The sequence below is a fragment of the Notechis scutatus genome, chromosome 10 (genome assembly GCF_049901735.1).
Source record: "Notechis scutatus isolate UNSWTSFEM ecotype Mainland chromosome 10, rNotScu1.2, whole genome shotgun sequence".
Taxonomy (NCBI): Eukaryota; Metazoa; Chordata; class Lepidosauria; order Squamata; family Elapidae; genus Notechis; species Notechis scutatus.
Genome location: NC_142018.1, coordinates 18,772,483 through 18,791,203, shown reverse-complemented (window position 1 = coordinate 18,791,203; position 18,721 = coordinate 18,772,483). Strand labels below are relative to the sequence as shown.

General features: G+C 43.6%; 1 protein-coding gene across 3 annotated transcripts in view; it reads right to left on the bottom strand.

Annotated features, from left to right (window-relative positions):
* NRK (Nik related kinase) overlaps positions 1-18,721 on the bottom strand; it is a 93,048-nt gene that overhangs the window by 18,935 nt on the left and 55,392 nt on the right. For 2 of the 3 annotated variants that reach the window (XM_087972202.1, XM_087972204.1), the window contains 7 exons: positions 17,683-17,807; positions 14,381-14,474; positions 10,279-10,440; positions 8,650-8,782; positions 6,132-6,290; positions 2,115-2,258; positions 1,397-1,531 (listed from right to left, as the gene is read on the bottom strand). In XM_087972202.1, coding sequence (XP_087828328.1) covers positions 1,397-1,531; positions 2,115-2,258; positions 6,132-6,290; positions 8,650-8,782; positions 10,279-10,440; positions 14,381-14,474; positions 17,683-17,807 — 952 coding nt within the window. The remainder of the gene's footprint in view (positions 1-1,396; positions 1,532-2,114; positions 2,259-6,131; positions 6,291-8,649; positions 8,783-10,278; positions 10,441-14,380; positions 14,475-17,682; positions 17,808-18,721) is intronic. The other variant, XM_087972203.1, reaches the window with a different exon arrangement.

Below are 18,721 nucleotides of genomic sequence, written 5' to 3'. Positions count from 1 at the left end.
GATTGGGAGAGCATTCTAAATCACTGTTTAAACAGCCAGGGTGTGTAGCCAAATGTAACAGGATTTTGATCTAGTGTGAATGCAACAGGAGTTGATCTACGATGCTGGAGAAAGTTGAGGGTCATGCAAAGACCTTGGTTTATCCCAGGATTCTAGCTCTTAGATCTACTACAGTTCCTCATTTGCATATTCATTCGGGAATAATTCAAAGCTAAAACGAACTGAAAGTAATCAAGCCCCAGCAGAATCATTATGTAAAGACTTATGTTAAAAACAGAGCATCAACGATAATATAAATCTTGGTAAGATATTATCTCAATAGCCCCCTTCTCATGCTACAGATTGTGTGCAAATAACTTGTCTCAGCACACTGTATATAGTTGTAAGATATATTCCGGGATCCTGTGTTGAACAAACAAGGGTTGCATTAACCTCCAAATCTAGATTGTGCCAATAAATATACAGATTGGTTTCTGTCATATATTTCTGTCGTGAAATTGCTTCTGTGTATAATTTTTTTTTTGCCACATCTCATGTGTCCATGTTTTATTTATATATTTATCTATTTTATTTATTTATATATTTATTTATCAAACATTTTCATTTTCTTTTTTTTGTCTTCTTATGGATTCTTTTTTTTGAGGGGGGGTTTGTATTTTGTATTTTAACCTTGTCTTGAATAATAGATAGATAAATAGATAGATATGGATAGATGAATAGATGGATGGATGGATGGATGGATAGATGGATGGATAGATAGATAGATAGATAGATTGATTGATAGAGATAGATAAATAGAGAGAGATAGAAAGATAGATATGGATGGATAGATGGATGGATATAGATAGATAGATAGATAGATAGATAGATTGATAGATATAGATAGATAGATAGATAGATAGATAGATAGATAGATAGATAGATAGATAGATAGATAGATAGATAGATAGATGATGAGATAGAGATAGATAGATAGATAGATAGATAGATAGATAGATAGATGAGATAGATATAGATAGATAGATAGATAGATAGATAGATAGATAGATAGATAGATAGATAGATAGATGATAGATAGAGATAGATAGATAGATAGATAGATAGATAGATAGATGATAGATAGATAGATAGATAGATAGATATGGATAGAGATGGATAGATAGATAGATAGATGATAGATAGATAGATAGATAGATAGATAGATAGATAATGGATAGATGGATAGATGGATAGATGGATAGATGGATAGATGGAGATATAATATAGAAATATGTATAGATATGGATGAATGGATAGATAGATAGATATAGATATATAAAGAAAGAATGAGCCTTGTTTTGCCTGACCCTTATTTTAACTGTGTTCAGTGCCCTTCCAGGGAAAGGACGACCCTCACCAACTTTGTAGTGTACACAGCCTTCTAGATCACCCACTGAGACCCAGCCTTGTCGTTTCTCCACATCGGGATCGTTCCGCAGAATCTTGTTTCGTAGCCAAGACAGATAATATACCCGTAGCTTATTCTTTTTGCCTGTGTGGAACAGAAGCAAAAAAAAAAAAGAGGAGCATATTAAAATTGACTTCTGCAGACAATTCCATCACTGTCAGGGTTGTACTAAGCTAGATCATAAAATTATAGAGTTGGAAGCAGATTCAGCCGGTTCTGACCAGTTCTGGAGAACCGGTACAGGAAATTTTGAGTAGTTTGGAGAACTGGCAAATACCACCTCTGATTGGCCCCGCCCCCATCTATTCTCCACCTCCCGAGTCCCAGCTGATTGGCTGGGTCTTCTCTGGTTGCCCTACATAGGAGAATGGGGCTGGAAAGCAGGTTAGTGGGGTGGGGAGGGAATGGGGATTTTGCAGTATCCATCCCCTGCCACGCCCACCAAGCCATGCCCACAGAAATGGTAGTAAACATTTTTCAATCCCACCACTGCCTCCTTCCCTTAACCATTCATTATATGGTTTAGTCTTCAGATCCCTGATCCTCTTCATAAAGGTTTGGCAAGAGGTGGCAACATTTTATAATCTAGTTTTATGGCCTAATCGTCCCCCTCTCTCATTGCTTGGTGTTGAATGGTCGGTGAGAAGCTTTTGGACCGCAAACAAACCTGAGATGGTAATTAGCACGTTCAATCCTTCCAACACATCCATCTGTTGAAAGCGTCTCCGACTGATCAAGGAATAAACTCGACCTTGTCCACTCCGATCCAGAAGCCACAATCCGTTTTCAGATCCAACCAGTAAATTGACCCCTGTTGAAGTGCGAAGAACATAGCACAGAATGACAAGCGTATCTTTGGAATGGCTGGGTCTTTCAACCATGGTTTGGGTCAAAACAAACAGCCTGGAAACAATCCAAGAACAGAATGTACCCGAATGTAACAGAATTTTAGACCAAAGAAAATGCAGATGGGTTGCAGATAAGCAGAGTTGGAAGGGACCTTGGAGGTCTTCTAGTCCAACCCCCTGCTCTGGCAGGAAATCCTATACCCATGATGGCGAACCTATGGCACACGTGCCACAGATGGCACACAACGTCATTTGTGCTGGCACGCGAGCCGCATGCGTGCACCTCCCAGCTGATTTCTGGCCTGTTTGAGGCCTTTTTCGGCCTCCCAGAGGCTTGAGGACAGCTTCTGCAGCCTTTGCAGGTCGAAAAATAGGCCCGTTTCATCACTTCCTGTAATCCCGGAAGTGATGAAACGGACCTATTTTTTAGCCTACAAAGGCTGCAGAAGCTGTCCTCAAGCCTTCGGGAGGCTGAAAATGAGCTGGGAGGAGCAGTGCAGGTAAGGGGGGGCGGGTATTGCATGCGCATGCTCAGGGGGCTTGGCGGGGCGCATGCATTGCCTTCTGGGTGCTGGTACATGAGTGCATGCATGCGAGCGCACACACACTTTTTGGCACAGAAGCCCCAAAAGGTTAGTCACCACTGTCCTATAGACAAATGGTTATCCAATCTCTTCTTAAAAACATCCAGTGTTGTACGCTCCATCCCATATTTGGTTCAGACCAGGTTGCCCTGATTAAAAAAAAACAACCACTTAATCTCTCCCCTCGTATAATCAACAAAGCTAGAAGAGCCCGTGGCTTAGAGGGTAATACATAAAGGCAGGGCTAGATGAATCAAAAATTGGAATTAAGATTGCTAGGAGAAATATCAACAACCTCAGATATGCAGATGACACCACTCTCATGGCAGAAAGTGAAGAGGAACTAAAGAGCCTCTTGATGCAGGTGAAGAAGGAGAGTGAAAAAGTTGGCTTGAAACTCAACACTAAGAAAACTAAGATCATGGCATCCGGCCCTCTCAATTCCTGGCAAATAGAGGGGGAAGAAATGGAGGTAATGACAGGTTTTATTTTCCTGGGCTCCAAGGTCATCGCAGCTGGGGACTGCAGCCAAGAAATTAAAGGACACTTGCTCCTGGGGAGGAAAGCTATGGCAAATCTAGACAGCACACTCCAAAGCAGAGACATCCCCCTGCCAACCAAAATGCGTAGAGTCAAAGACTGTGGTTTTCCCAGTTGCAATGTATGGCTGTGAAAGTTGGACCGTAAGGAAGGCTGAGCGCCAAAGAATGGAGGCCTTTGAACTCTGGTGCTGGAGGAGACTCCTGCGAGTCCCTTGGACTGCAAGGCCATCCAACCGGTCAGTCCTAGAGGAGATCATCCCTGACTGCTCTTCAGAAGGCCAGATTCTGAAGATGGAACTCAAAGACTTTGGCCACCTCATGAGAAGGAAGGACTCCCTGGAGAGGAAGAGCCGAATGCTAGGAACGATGGAGGGCAATAGAAGAAGAAGGGGAGGGCAGAGGAGGAGGGGGCTGGATGGAGTCCCTGAAGCACTGAAGCATGAGCTTAAATGGACTCCAGAAGATGGTAGAGGACAGGAAGGCCTAGAGGAACGTTGTCCATGGGGTCGCGATGGGTTGGACACGACTTTGCAAATAATAACAATATGTAAGCAGCCCAGGTTCAAATTCCAGAAAGAGTATGGCTATCTGATGAGAGCTAAATAGCTTGAAATAGATCTATACTATCTCCCTTTACTTTTTTGTCAGTAAATATAAATTTAATCTAGTGTTAGAGCATTCACAACTACTGGAGGCCAGCTGTTCCACTGATTCAAACAGACATCTGAAGAAGACGAGGCTTCCATTAGGTTGGGCCCTGTTGATAGGTTTGATAAGGAAAGTTGTGATGGAAAGAATGAAAACAAAATGGAAGAATTGTGTATCGTGGGTCAGGGTGGGGAGGCAAAAGAAGCTCCAAGCAAGAGGCTGATAAGAAGATGGCGTTCTTCACCTCAGCACACACATCATTAACCAGCTTTGCTATGCTGTTCTGTTCCTAATTTAAAAACTTGGCCTCTTCCAAACATACATCAAACGAAACCCAGAGAGCTGTAAACTGCAAATTTACATTTCCTGGGATAATTTTTTTTCCTGGCGTTTTCATTCGTTTATTTTGTTCCTCATTTAAGACTTAAGTCAAAGCAGAAAGGCACGAGCAAAATATTGTGCCGGCTTCGTGAAGCCTGTCGCTTGATGTCAGAAAGATGAAAAATGAAAGCCGGTGGAGAACCACAAGAATGTAATGTTGAAACAACTGAGAGTGGAGTCCCGCTTTTGGTATATTGAACGTTGAGGTAGGAACCAGGGGTGAGCTTCAAAAATGTCAGCAAAGGGTTCTCTGCCCGGTTGCTGAGTGGGTGTGGCCAGGGTAGGCGTGGCCTAGTTGGCCTCCTGCACCACAGCCGGGCGGGGGGGGGGGCTTTTTGCCCTTCCCCCGGCTCCGGAGGCTCTCTGGAAGCTTGAAACAGTCCAATTTCCGGCCTTGCTGAACTTCCGGGCCGTGTGGGAGGGGCGGGGTGGGGTGGGTGGGGCCAAACAGGAGTGGGATTTAGGGGTTCTCCCAACTGCACAGAATCTTAGCCCAGGAGCTCTCCCGAACCCCCAGCAGCCCAGCCCTGGTAGGAACCCATGGTGGCCATCAGCTGATGCCCTCAGTCCATTCCAAAATGGAGGGAAGTAGATGTGTCTAAATGGACACCTTGAGAGGAGATGCCAGACCTCCTTCACCACTCTCAATGCCTCCACCAGATGGAGAGAGGACCAGGTTTGTTGTGGCCTGTCGGCCACCGGTCCCTCCAGCAGCTGAATCAGAGGAGGAGGAGGAGGTGTGGGAGTCAGGGTTAGCATCAAGGCAACCTGGGAGCTCCGAGGAGAAAGAGGGAATGGAGCTGGCAGAGAGAGAGAAACAGACAGAGGTGGAGCTTGGGCTGTCCGTCAGCCCTCAGATGGAGAGTCAACAGCCCCAGGTCTGGAGGTGGCTGATGAGGAAGAAGAGGAACAGCTGGGCCCAGTGCCTGACGCGTGGATGCACAGAAGGCAGAGGAGAGGAGAGCAGTGGAAATCTATGGGCCAGTCCTTGGGATGGAAGAGCCACTGCTGCTAGCGAAGCCCTACCCTACCTCTGGGGATAAAAGGCAGGGGGCAGAGATGAATAGGTCTGGCACACAACTATTCATCTTCTGGCTTGTTAGCCTGTGCCGAGAGAGAAACTTGAAGGAATCTTTAAGTTCACGTCAGAGGGTTTGTCACATTTGAAGAACTGGGTCAGAACAAGGTTCTTGCTTACAATGGGTGCACAAAACCTTTCCTTTCTTAGTTTTACATGAGAAAAAGAAGCAAGGACTCTGTAGAGCAACATCTTGTTGAAGTTCAAGAAAGATATAATAAAGACATAAATAAGTGAATCATTTTCTTAGTGCAATATCTTCCCCCCTGCTCTTTGTGCTCCAGACCTGGGAGCACTAAGTTCCTTGACTGAACATCCACCTCTCCTATCACCCTATCACCAAGACTGTATCCAGATATTATACTAAGCCATGGCTTAGCCATAGTTTATTGAGTAGAACACAATGCCTGGATCTGTTCACAATCAAACCATGGATACCTCAATGTACTAAGGCCAAACCAAACCAGGTTGAGCAGACACGAGGCAACATAGGGGCACATTTGAACTCTACATTCAAAAGTCTGTGTCCTACATTGTCTGAAAGGGCAAAAAACTGGCCCTGTTGCCTAACCACCTGCCTCTGCTTCAAACCAGGTGACTCACCCCACAGCGCAGCACACAAGATTTCGGAATTGAACTTCTTTTTATATTTGCGGATTTCGGGGCTGTCACTCTGCGGCCGGATATTTGTAGGGTTCACATTGACCACAGAACCTTTTCTTGTATTTTGCCGGCTAGGAGGATCCATTTTCACATTAGACGCTGGAAGAAAAAAGAGAGAAGATTTATGAACATAGCTGTTGGGCTTGAACATCTCTAAAGGTACTCGGAAGAGGACTCGGAAGATGAGGAGGAGGAACTGGGAATGCTTTCCTCCCCAGGACCTTCCTCTCTGGCAATGCCCTCCTCCCTGATAATGCCTCAGGTTTCATCAGACAACCGAGAGGAACAGTTTGAGATTAATCAGGAGGAAGACATATCGGAGCAGGCCCTGACAGGGAGTCAAGTGGACGAATGTTGGCTTGATCCTATGCAGCGTCGTAGGAAGAAATGTGAGCTGCAACATAGGAGGCGTGGGAGGGTCAGAGAGTGAGCTGAGTCATTGAGACACACCCCACAGGGGATAAAAGTGGGTGTGTTTTCTCCGGAAACTTTGTACGGGACAAAGTTTACTTCTCTTCCAGGTTTCGTTGTGACTGTTTTTTGTGGTCTGCTTTGGAATCTTCAATGAGTAGTTTTTCTTTTCATTTCGGACTTGGCAGGCAGAGTGTGTTGGAATGCCAAGGACATTATCAGTATAAAGGATTAACTCTGTAAAGGCTGAGTCAGCTTGCCTGCCTGTGTTTGTGTGAGTTTGGACTCTTTCATCTTTTTTGGAAAAAAGAAAGGTGAGACATAACAGGTACATGGCATCTATATTCTACTTTCTAATAAGAGTAGGGTGGGTTACGAATTACGATGATGGTTATGACATGTGGTGGGCTGGCAGGGAGAGGAATGGAAGAGAGACAGATGTCAACAATCAAGAGATAGAAAATGAGGCTGTTGGCAACTATCTCCTAAATGACACCTGAGTTCAGGTGGCAAGAAATCCAGGAAGAAGCGTTTCAAATAATTTAAAGAGGTTCTGCTTAAATATTTCCCTATAACTCAGACATTCTTATTAGTTTAGTTTACTTTATTGTCATTGCACCTCGTACAACGAAATCAAACACCAGTGCACATCATGACCATGAAAATAAACACAAACACACATCCTTCACACTCCACACATTGAACCGAAAACCCACAACACTGCAACAACACTGCACTATACAGTAGAATTCAAAGGAGCTACTGCCCTGGGATAGAAGCTGATTTTCAGCCTATTTGTGCTTGTTTTTAATATTCTGTACCGTCTGCCAAATGATAATAGTTTAAAAAAAGGGTGCCCAGAATGAGATGGATCTTTGAGAATGTTTTGAACTTTCTTAAGGCAGTGGGAGCTATAAAGCTCTTCCAAAGAGGGGAGAGAGCAACCAATGATCTTTTGGGCAATGACCTTCATCTTCTGGATTGTTTTCCTATCTGCCCCGGTGCAATTGGCAAACCATACAGAGGTGCAGTAAGTTAAAATGTTCTCTATGGTGCAGCGGTAGAAGGTCACCAGCAGTTTCTCATTCAGTTGTTGTTTTCTGAGAAGCCTCAGGTCGTATAATCTCTGCTGGGCCCTTTTGACCAGGGCTGCAATGTGGGCACCCCAGGTCAGGGCTGCAATGTGGGCACCCCAGGTCAGGTCCTCTTTTAGGGTAACACCCAGAAACTTAAAACTGGCCACTTGCTCCCCTCAGTCTCCACTGATAAGCAAGGGCTGGATTTCTGATCTGTTCCTTCTACAGTCCACTATAAGCTACTTGGTCTTATTGGTGTTGAGGAACAAGTTATTGTCTCCGCACCACGAAAGCAACCAGTCCACCTCATCTTGGTAGGCAGACTCATCCCCCCTGGAGATGAGTCCCACCACTGACAAAAGACAATATTTGTAGTTCAGAGTTGAACTCTGGGGTCCTTAGTGTTTTCTGAGTTTGGTTGTTTTCTTGCACATGTGTTTCATGACCCTACCAGGTAACATCATCAGTGCTAGATGCAAGTGGGATTTGCTCCTTGTTTAAAACAGAACTATCCAGCAGCCAACACCCAGGTAAGCAGGGATTAATCCCAGACAAACAATCAAACAGAAAACAATACCCTAATTTAGGAACTACCCCGGAGAAAAACAGCTGGATCGGGAAGCACAGAATATGAAAGCAAACCCCACTCCCTTCTAGCACTGATGATGTTACCTTGTTGGGTAATGAAAAGTCTGCAAGAAAACAACCAAGAACCCCACAATTCTTATCACAGTTTTCAAGTTCTTCATTTACTCCAGAATAGCTCTGGCCCCACTGATATTGGGGCAATTCTTGCTTCTTGGTCTAGCCCACCCCACATGGAGTTTAACATTGATGGTCTGTTCAACCAACTCTACAGATTCCAGGGACTTACATTCTAACCACTGAGCTTTGACCTCATCCTGGATGCCAGGAAATTATAGTTCCACCCACTTAGTAAAAGAGACAAGGATGACCTTAGCTATACTCACGGGAACCACAGTTTGGTCCAGTTGGACTGGAGTGAGGCGAGATTTGGAGAAGTCTAGGATCAATGAAGGGTGTAAAAGATGATGTAGAAGAAGAACTGTTTTTGGAAGGGGTGCTGTCAGCATTCAGTGCCTGCTATTAAAAATAAAAAATAAATTAAGGATATACCTCCAATTGTTTACTGCCAGGATTCAAGAGCTGCAGCTTATGGGCTGGATATGATGAAGCAAATAGTCACCCTGTGAGATCTCAGATAATTTGTGTTTGATATGTTGGGGTGCAGTCCTGAAATGGAGCTGCTGTTTTTGCTGGTCGGAAAGAGTTCAGCAACTGGAGTCAATCCAGCTAAGGTCCTTCAAAGCCCAACGGGATGATGTGAGAAAGGGACATGACAATGAGCAAAGATCACAATTGATATTCTACTTAGGAGCATGATAGAAGAGATTTACCCCAACACTTTCTACTTCACCTTTACATACAAAAAGTCAGTGGTGGTATTCAAAATTGTTTTACTACCAGTTCTGTGGGCGTTGCTTGGTGTGGCTTGGTGGGCGTGAAAATCCCCATTCCCTTCCCACCCTGCTAACCTGCTTTCCAGCTCTGTTCTCCTGTGCAGGGCAACAAAATAAGACCCAGCCAATCAGCTGGGACTCAATGGGAGGCGGAGAAGAGATGGGGGCGGGGCCAGTCAGAGGTGGGATTTGCCGGTTCTCCCAACTACTCAAAATTTCTGCTAGTGGTTCTCCAGAGCTGGTCAGAACCGGCTGAATAACCACCTCTGCAAAAAGTGGATGTGGATAACAGACTAAGGGGAAGGAGCAGGAAGTAGATTTGATCAACCTCCCGGCTATATCCAAAGCAAAATAGCTCCTTCACAGAAGTGGGATTCAGCAGGTTCTGACCAGTTCTGGAGAACCGGTAGGGGAAATTTTGAATTGTCCGGAGAACCGGCAAATCCCACCTCTGACTGGAGATCTTGCAGTATCCTTCCCCTGCCATGCCCACCAAGCCACGCTTACAGAACCGGTGGTAAAAAAATTTGAATCCCACTACTGCTCCTTCAGCTTCCCATGGATGGACTCTCTCATCAATGGTGACCCAGATGCATCCCTTCTTGGGGGCCCATCTTGATTTGCATTTTTGCAGAGCTGTACAACTATTAGACAATTGGACACTCATGTCCCTTCTACTTCTCCCCATACACACACAGTGTAGAGTTGTAATTGCAGGAAAGTCATTATCTTGATGGCAAACCTCAGATAAGGACAAAAGCAAATACAACTCAGACAAACAAAATCACTAATGCAAAGAAGGATTAGAGAGAGGAAGTAAACGTGTTACACTTTAACTAGAGATAATTAATTGTGTTAATTACTATGCTAGACAGTAACAAAGGTTGAGCAACAACCAAAGTTAACCAATGTTAGAGGATTACTAAAAATGTGTATAAATACAGGACTAGACTCCAATAAAGTCATCATGATTCATGTGATCATGATCAAACACCTCGACTGCCTCGTCATTGCAACAACACAGGATATGGTGGTCCTCAGAACCAGAAGTTCATCGTTTGACCCCCCCTTTTTTAAAAAAATCCTTTTAACATTTGTTACTGGTTTAAGAACTTTAACCTGGTTAGCAGGAGGATTGTTTGGAAGTTCTTGAGCAGAAGTTTTCATTTGGTTTGCTGGAATCTGACTCTGTTGGAGGAGGTCGGGCAGCAGGTAATTTTGGTTGTTCATGTTCCAGAGTTCTTCACGAGCGTCACAGCCATATTTTCCCGCAGCATTATCCTGCACCAAAGAACAAACTGAACCACTAAGTTGCAAGCAGGCTTAGGGAAGGGTTCTACACCCCTCCATTCTCCACCTTCCTTCCTTCCTATATGTAGCGGTGGGGAAACTTGTCCAAATCTCTGTCCTACCTCAAAGCTAATGGAGATCAGATTATGGGAGGAAAGTCAACACTCTGTGGATCAGGGGAATGGAATACAACAATATGGTGACGCAAATGGGATGCTGTTGGACAACATGGGCTTTAAAGCAGGGGTCTCCAGCCTTGGCCACTTTAAGACTTGTGGACTTCAACTCCCAGAGTTCCTGAGCTAACATGACTGGAGGAGGAATTCTGGGAGTTGAAGTCCACAAGTCTTAAAGCTGTCAAGTCTGAAGACCCCCGAGTTAGGTGATGGATTTGTGTGTTGTTACACACACGCACACACACAAAACTTTTTTCGTAATTTGGTGTAATTTACCAAGTTTGGGAAGCCCTGCCTTAAAATTTGGAATGAGCCATAAGAAAAAGAACTTTCTTTTCTTCCTCTTCCTCTTCCACTTCTTCTTCCTCTTCTTTTTTAAACTAAGAAGAAATTTCCTGACAATGAGAACAATTAATCAATGGAACAGTGCTCAAGAAAAGATTGGACAACCGTTTGGCCAGGATGATATGCAGTCTCCTGCCTTTAGCAGGGGGCTTGGACTACAACAGGGGTCGCCAACCTTTTGGGCCTCAGGGACCATCAAACTCGTAATTTTAAATCCCAGGGACTACTAATATGAATTTTGACTGATGGAGGCTTGCTAATATTGGTGGGAGAGAGAGAGAGAGATCTGATCTAACCTCTCTCTCTCTCTCTCACACACACACACACACACACAAACCAATACACAGAGGCAGGGGTAGGATTAAAATTTCTTAACAACCGGTTCTGTGGGCGTGGCCTAATTGAATCACAGAATCACAGATTCACTCAGAGATCTATCTATCTGCAATCTTCTACCTGAGTCGGCATGGAAAATAGAAGATTCAGTCCTAACAAAGCTTCAGCTCTGCTTTTAGATTAGCTAGAAGCAAAAAGTCCAATGGTTTCCTGCTTTCTAGCTAATCTAAATCTCCTGGCACAGCAGAACAGCTGATGGTCGGGAAAAAAAAAAGGAAAAATAGCAACTTAGAAGGCAAATTTGCTGGGTAAGCTCTAGGATTCTATGAGTCTAAAGAGAAGTCTTCCGTGTCAAATTTTGAGAAAGCAGCAAGAGTTAGGGCCCACTTATTCTCCCCAAAACCTTTGTGAATGAAATCAAAGAAATGTCCATCCTGGATTTCTTTTGCAGTAGAAATAAACCTTCTTCAGACTGTATTGATGGGGTGCCTTGAATGACAGGAGAAGCAGATTTGGGACAGCTTTTATTTCTATTGGAATGTGTAAAGAATAAAATGGCCTGCAAGCACGTTGGGTTTTATTAGAATGGAACTGTTTTGGGTCGAAGCAGGCTTGGCGTCTTAACCCACAAACAACCTGGCTGCAGTCCCGACTGTGGTTTGGAAAATATTTGAATCCTTTCAGCTTTATAATCCCATGAGAGCTTCGGATTTGAAAGTTTGGCAATTCCTGAAAGGTTGCAGAGCCAAGAGGGATGCAACTGGAGATAATGGGATGCTGCCTCTTCCTCTCCAAGCAAATGTGAAGCCAGAACTGAAAAAAAAGATGGTTTGTTGCTAGCATAGAAGAGGGAAACTGTCGGCCATGGACTTTGCTGGCTGGGAGGAAGCTTGGCAGATGCCAGCACGAATCCAGAGGTGACACGAAGTTTTCAAAAGCCAAGATTTTCTCACTGGGAAAATATGGAAACATGGAGAAGAGAAGGATGCACAGGTAATCCTCAATTTACAACCAAAATTGAGCACAGAGACTATGTCACTAGTCAAGGCAGTTCTTAAGTGAGTTTTGTCCCCATTATATGACCAGTTGTTAAGTGAATCGCTGGTGGTGCAGTGGCCTAGAGGTAGAGTTCTTGTCTCACAATCAGGAGGCTGCGAGTTCAATCCTAGGTAGAGGCAGATATTTTTCTCTCTGGGCATGTTGAGATTATATCTACTGAATATAACTCCACATTGGCAACAGGAAGGGCATCCGGCCAGGAAACAATCAGCTCCATTCGGTTGCCTAGACTCCAACCCGCAAGGGATTATGGGGTCATTAAAAGAAGATGATGATGAAGCGAATCGCTGCAGTCATTAAGTTGCGAAGACTCCCTTCTCGATTATGTGCTTTGTTTAAAAACAGCAGTGACAATGATGGCAAGAAAAGTTCATAAAATAGAACGCAACTCGCTGAACAATTACCTGGCCTACCAACGGCCTAGTTTTGATCGTAAATCAAATCCAGCAACAACATTCACAGGTGTTTCTTTTCCTTTAAAAAAATGGGGAGGTTTTGAACGGTCTAAAAGAAGTTTCAATGAAACTTTGTCCTCCCAAGCATTTAAGCTGACTTCATAACCTTTCATAATTCCCTTGCTTTTAATCTGATTATTCTAATTCCCGTAAGCCAAAGGATCAGATCTGGCTAACATGGAGATTTAGTGTGCTTGTTCAAAGTGTGAACCCCAAGGGAACCGAATCTAAAGAAAATATGGATAGATGTGCTTGTCCTGGTTTTTTTTTTGTTTTTTTTTTAGAAGAAACTGCTCTTTATTTATCTTGTTTCATTTCCATCGTTTCCTTCCTGTATCTTCCCATAGCTTTCTAAAAAGGAACTACAGATAGTTCTCGATTGGCAACATTCATTTAGTGACTGTTTGAAGGCACTGGGAAAAGGGTACTATTCTATTCTATTCTATTCTATTCTATTCTATTCTATTCTATTCTATTCTATTCTATTCTATTCTATTCTACTCTACTCTACTCTACTCTACTCTACTCTACTCTACTCTTTTCTATTCTATTTTCCTTCCTTCCTTGTCTGTTCTAATTCTATTCTATTCTATTCTATTCTATTCTATTCTATTCTAATTCCTATTCTATTCTATTCTATTCTATTCTATTCTATTCTATTCTATTCTATTCTACTCTACTCTACTCTTTTCTATTCTATTTTCCTTCCTTCCTTCTCTGTTCTAATTCTATTCTATTCTATTCTATTCTATTCTATTCTATTCTATTCTATTCTATTCTATTCTATTCTACTCTACTCTACTCTGCTCTACTCTTTTCTATTCTATTTTCCTTCCTTCCTTCTCTGTTCTAATTCTATTCTATTATTCTATTCTATTCTATTCTATTCTATTCTATTCTATTCTATTCTATTCTATTCTATTCTATTCTATTCTATTCTATTCTTATTCCTACTCTGTTCTATTCTATTCTATTCTATTCTATTCTATTCTATTCTATTCTATTTTCCTTCCTTCCTTCCTTCTCTGTTCTATTCTATTCTATTCTATTCTTATTCCTATTCTATTCTATTCTATTCTATTCTATTCTATTCTATTCTATTCTATTCTATTCTATTCTTATTATTCTATTCTATTCTATTCTATTCTATTCTATTCTATTCTATTCTATTCTATTCTTATTCCTATTCTATTCTATTCTATTCTATTCTATTCTATTCTATTCTATTCTATTCTATTCTATTTTCCTTTCTTCCTTCCTTCTCTGTTCTATTCTATTCTATTCTTATTCCTATTCTATTCTATTCTATTCTATTCTATTCTATTCTATTCTATTCTGTTCTATTCTATTCTTCTCAAAGATCAGGAAAGCCAATTTGTACAACCAAAATGTGAGCAGACACTTGAAAAAAAGGGAGTGAGGCTAAGTCGCTAACTGGGCAGAAGGGAACATGACTTTTCCATTATTCTTATTCTTATTCTTATTCTTATTCTTATTCTTATTAATAATTTGGGGGGACCCATCCACTGGATTCCTCTCCCAACCCTAGCAAAGAATTACCTGGCGATCCGCTACAAGGCAGGGAGACTTCAGCTCGATCCCGTCAGCAACTCCTGCCCTTGAGAAGCCGGTCACTCCGTTGCCGAGCAGTTGCCTAGTAACAAATTCCAATTAGCGCAGGAGAAGGAGAGGAAAATCAATGCATTTTTAAAAGACCCTCCAAGAAAGACGCCAAAGGAAAACCACACACACACACACACACACACACACACACACACACACAATAAAAACATGAAAAAACAGCAGCATCCAAGAATCATTCATATCCCAAAAGTACTTTTCTTCAGGAGGCAACTGGGCTGTCTTTTTCTTTTTTTTCTTTTGAAGGCTTTTCGCTTCTCCTCCGAGAAACTTCTTCAGCTCTGACTGAATGGTGGAGGATGGAAGGACTGATATTCCTTGCAGACAGCTGGGGATGCTACAACAGTCGTTACGTGTGAAAAGTGATCCTGAGTCCCTTTTTTCCCTGGTGCCGTTGTAACTCTGAATGACCAGTCAACCAACTATATTGTACGTCAAGAACTCTCCGTACAGGACAGGCATAATATTTCATATTTAACTTCTGCTTTCCCCCAGGATATAAATTTGGAAGTTTTTTAAGCAAATGGTGTTTCTCTCCTTTCATCTCCCCTCACCCAAGGGTGGGCTGCTGGGGGTTCGGATGGGTTCGGGAGCTTCTGCTGTGCAGGTCGGAGAACCCTCAAATCCCACTCCTGGCTGGCCTTGACCACCCCTCCCCGCTCCTCCCCTCCTAGGAGTCCCCCACGTGGCCCGTTTTGGATGCAGGTAAGTGCAGGGCACGGCGGAGGCTCAGGGAGGGTGAAAAATGGGCCTCCCAGAAGTTCAGGAAGGCCAGAAATGGGCCCGTTTCCAGCTTCCAGAGAGCCTCTGGAGCCCCGGGAAGGCCCTTTTTCACCCTCCTGGAAGCTCAAAGAAAGCCTCCGGAGTCCGGGGAGGACAAAAAACACCCCCCCTCCTTGCTTTGGTGCAGGAGGCTGACTAGGCCACGCCCACCCAGCCACCGGGCAGAGAACCTGCTGCTAAAATTTTTGAAGCCCACCCCTGCCCACTTCAAGCTTTTCTCCCAAAAAAGACCTGGCACATTTTGTTATCCTATCTCGTTCTGATCACGCGGAGCCTCGTCTCCTCCGAGTAATGCCCAGATGGGCAGCTTGCAAATGGTGGTGCGAGCACCTTTGAAAGAGCGCATTCATCGTCATTCTGTGCGGAGGCAGCTATTTCCAAAAAGGAAAGGTCAGAACCGACAGCTGGGCTCATTGTAAGGAAACCCAAACCCGTTGAAAGCCGCATCCAAATACATGCCGCTCGGAATTGCAGGACCCTCCGCCTGGGAATTAAAAGATGTAACGTTCATCGTATCTAATCTTGGACCGACGCCACCTGGAATATGTGTCAAATCTGAGATATGATGGGGGGACAAGGGACATCTGATCATCCCTATCTCCTTGAACTGAAGTTATTTGATTTCTTTTTTTCTTTTTTTTTGGAAATTAGGCAGGCATTCAGAAATAATAAAAAAATGCACAGCAAAACATCATTTCTGGCATTTGCTGATATTTCCACTCTGGAATTTTAAGGGATTCGTGTCCCCCCCTTTTTTTTAACAGATGAAAACTGTCGTGGAGGCCAACAAGAAAGCAGAGTCAAGAAATAGAATAGAATGGAATGAATGAGCTGGAAGGGACCTTGGAGGTCTTCTAGTCCAGCCCCCTGCTTAAGTAGAAAAGGGACTTTCTAGACTCTTCTGAAAAACCTCCAGTGATAAAGCACCTACAACTTTTGGAGGCAAGCTGTTCCACTGGTTAATTGTCCTCACTGTTAAGAAGTTTCTCTGTAGTTCTTGGTTGCTTCTCTCTTTGGTTAGTTTCCATCCATTGTTTCTTGTCCTGCCCTCTGGTGCTTTGGAAAATAATTTGATCCCTCTCTTTTTTGTGGCAGCCCCTCAAATACTGGAATACTATTATTATGCCACCCCTAACTCTTCTCTTCTTTAGACTAGCCAAACCCAAAACCTGCAGCTGTTCTTCGTATGTTTTATTAATGTAATGCAGGTAGTCCTCAACTTATGATGACTATCGAGTCCCAAATTTATGTTCTTAAGTGAGACGTTTGTTAAGTTTTGCTCCCATTTTATGACCTTATGTTGTGGTTCGCCAGCAGCAGGTGCAGACAGCTGAGGTCTCGGAGAGCGAGGACTCAGATGAGGGGCCTGCGTATGATGCAGGGATGGGGCCAGGACCATCAGGGAGTGGGGTGCTGCCTTTGGAGGTGATGGAGGCTGGCAGCAGTGATGAAGAGGCCCCCGAGGAGCCTGTGCCCAGTGCACATGCACCCAGGGCTGCTCGAAGGCAAGAGCAGCTGCAGCAGCATGGGCGACTCGGGAGTAAGGCTGCCCCTCCCTCAAGAGATAAAAGCCAGCTGAGAAACCGGAGTTCTTTGCAGGAAGCGAAGAGGTTTTGGACTCAAGCCTTGTGGATGTTCAGACTATCTTGGTTGGTGTTTGGAAACTCTTCGTATTTGAAATATTTCTTAGTAACTTTATCTTGTGTTCTTGGCAGCCTTGCACAACTTTGGCAGGCTTGTTCTTATCCGAGACAATTAGTTTAAAGCAGCCTTTTAACCGGGAAGGAACGGAATTCGTAAAGAATCATTAAAAGGTTTTGCTGTTACCTCCATTTGGTGTTTGTTTCCTTGGAACAAGGTTTGGGTCAGAACACCTTTCTTGCCTCAGTGGTTAAGTGAATCGTCGCATGTAATAAGTTAGTAACCTGGTTGTTAAGTGAATCTGGCTTTCCTATTGATTCAGCTTGTTAGAAGGTCACAAAATGGAGATTGTGTGGTCCTGGAAGACTATCACCGTCATAAAGACGAGTCAGTTGCCAAGTGTCCAAATTTTGATCATATAGCAACAGTCATAAGTGTGAAAACTGGTCATGTTACTTTTTATTTTTTTTCTCATGCCATTGTTGCTCCAAACAAATGTTTGTAAGTCAAAAACTCCTCTAACGCCATTCTATTTTCATTTATTTATCAATCCAATTGGTGTAGCCACCCTTCTACCTGTGGAACTCTGGAGGGTGAACAAAAGATTAAGCATAGCAGACCATCAATCGATTAAAAGAACAGAGTCAAAGCCACCGTAAGCACCAAGCTCTATTAACATCCCAGTAAAATCATGGTGGGAAGTCAAAACTACGCATCCTTCAAAAATGGCTTCATTGCTGACACGGGATAACTAAGATATACCTCCCAGCTGGAGGCTGAAGATTGGGAGAACCAACCTTATGTGTCCATCACCCTCCTCATCCTCGTCGCTGCTGCAGATTTCGTCGCTGGAGGAGGAATATTCTAGAGACTTCCGGAGCAGATAGCTGCCAACTTTCTCCTTGTTCCACAAAGCTGGGCTCTACGAATGAGAGGAACGTGGTTTGTAAACTTGAGCATGTACGAGGCCTTGACACAAAGCAACCCCTGATCTAAGCCACCTTTAAATACATACCTTTATTATAAATATTTATATGTTATAGAAAAATAAAATAAAATATTGCAATGTTGGCAAGAACAAGTTGTCTGGCCTGGCCATGAAAGGATTAGGAGTTGAGCTAACCTCAAAGAAGTCTTTACCGTATTTGCCGGCGTATAAGACGACTTTTTTGCCCCGAAAAACATGCCTCCAAGTGGGGGGTCGTCTTATACGCCGGTATATCCACTGCCGGCTTTCGGATGCTTGTTGGACGCAGCGAAGGCGCCTCTGGCTTCCTGGATCCCCTGCGCCGCTTCCGCTTCATCCCGCCGCCTCGCCCGCCCGAGGCTGCAGCCTTACTGCTCTTCCCACGGCCCTGGCACTCTGCCCTGCCGCTGCAGCCCCGGGATTTCTGGAGGCGTTTCCGGTGGTGGTGGGGGTCGCCTTATACGCCGGGTCGTCTTATACGCTGGCAAATACGGTACTTTTACTGTCTCTCTGTCTCTCCTAGCCTCTCTTTTAATCGTGATTTATTACAAGTATTTCCATCTTGGCCTTCAGGATAAAAAATCCCAAATAGATTGGAATGCAAGCTACCGTAAATAAAAATACAATAAATATTTGACAACAAACAGAACCCTTATTTGGGAAGGCCCATTTTTAAGCGAACAGGTAGTCCTTGACTTATGACTCTGAGTCCACAATTTGAGTTGTAAGCCTTGAGAATTGTAAAGTGTGTCACCATGTAACCAGGCCTGATTTTATCCACTTTTGCAGTGGCCATAAAACAAACATCACAGTCATTACATGAACCCATTGTTCCTCCATTTTTATGGTCCATTATCACCTCAAACGGT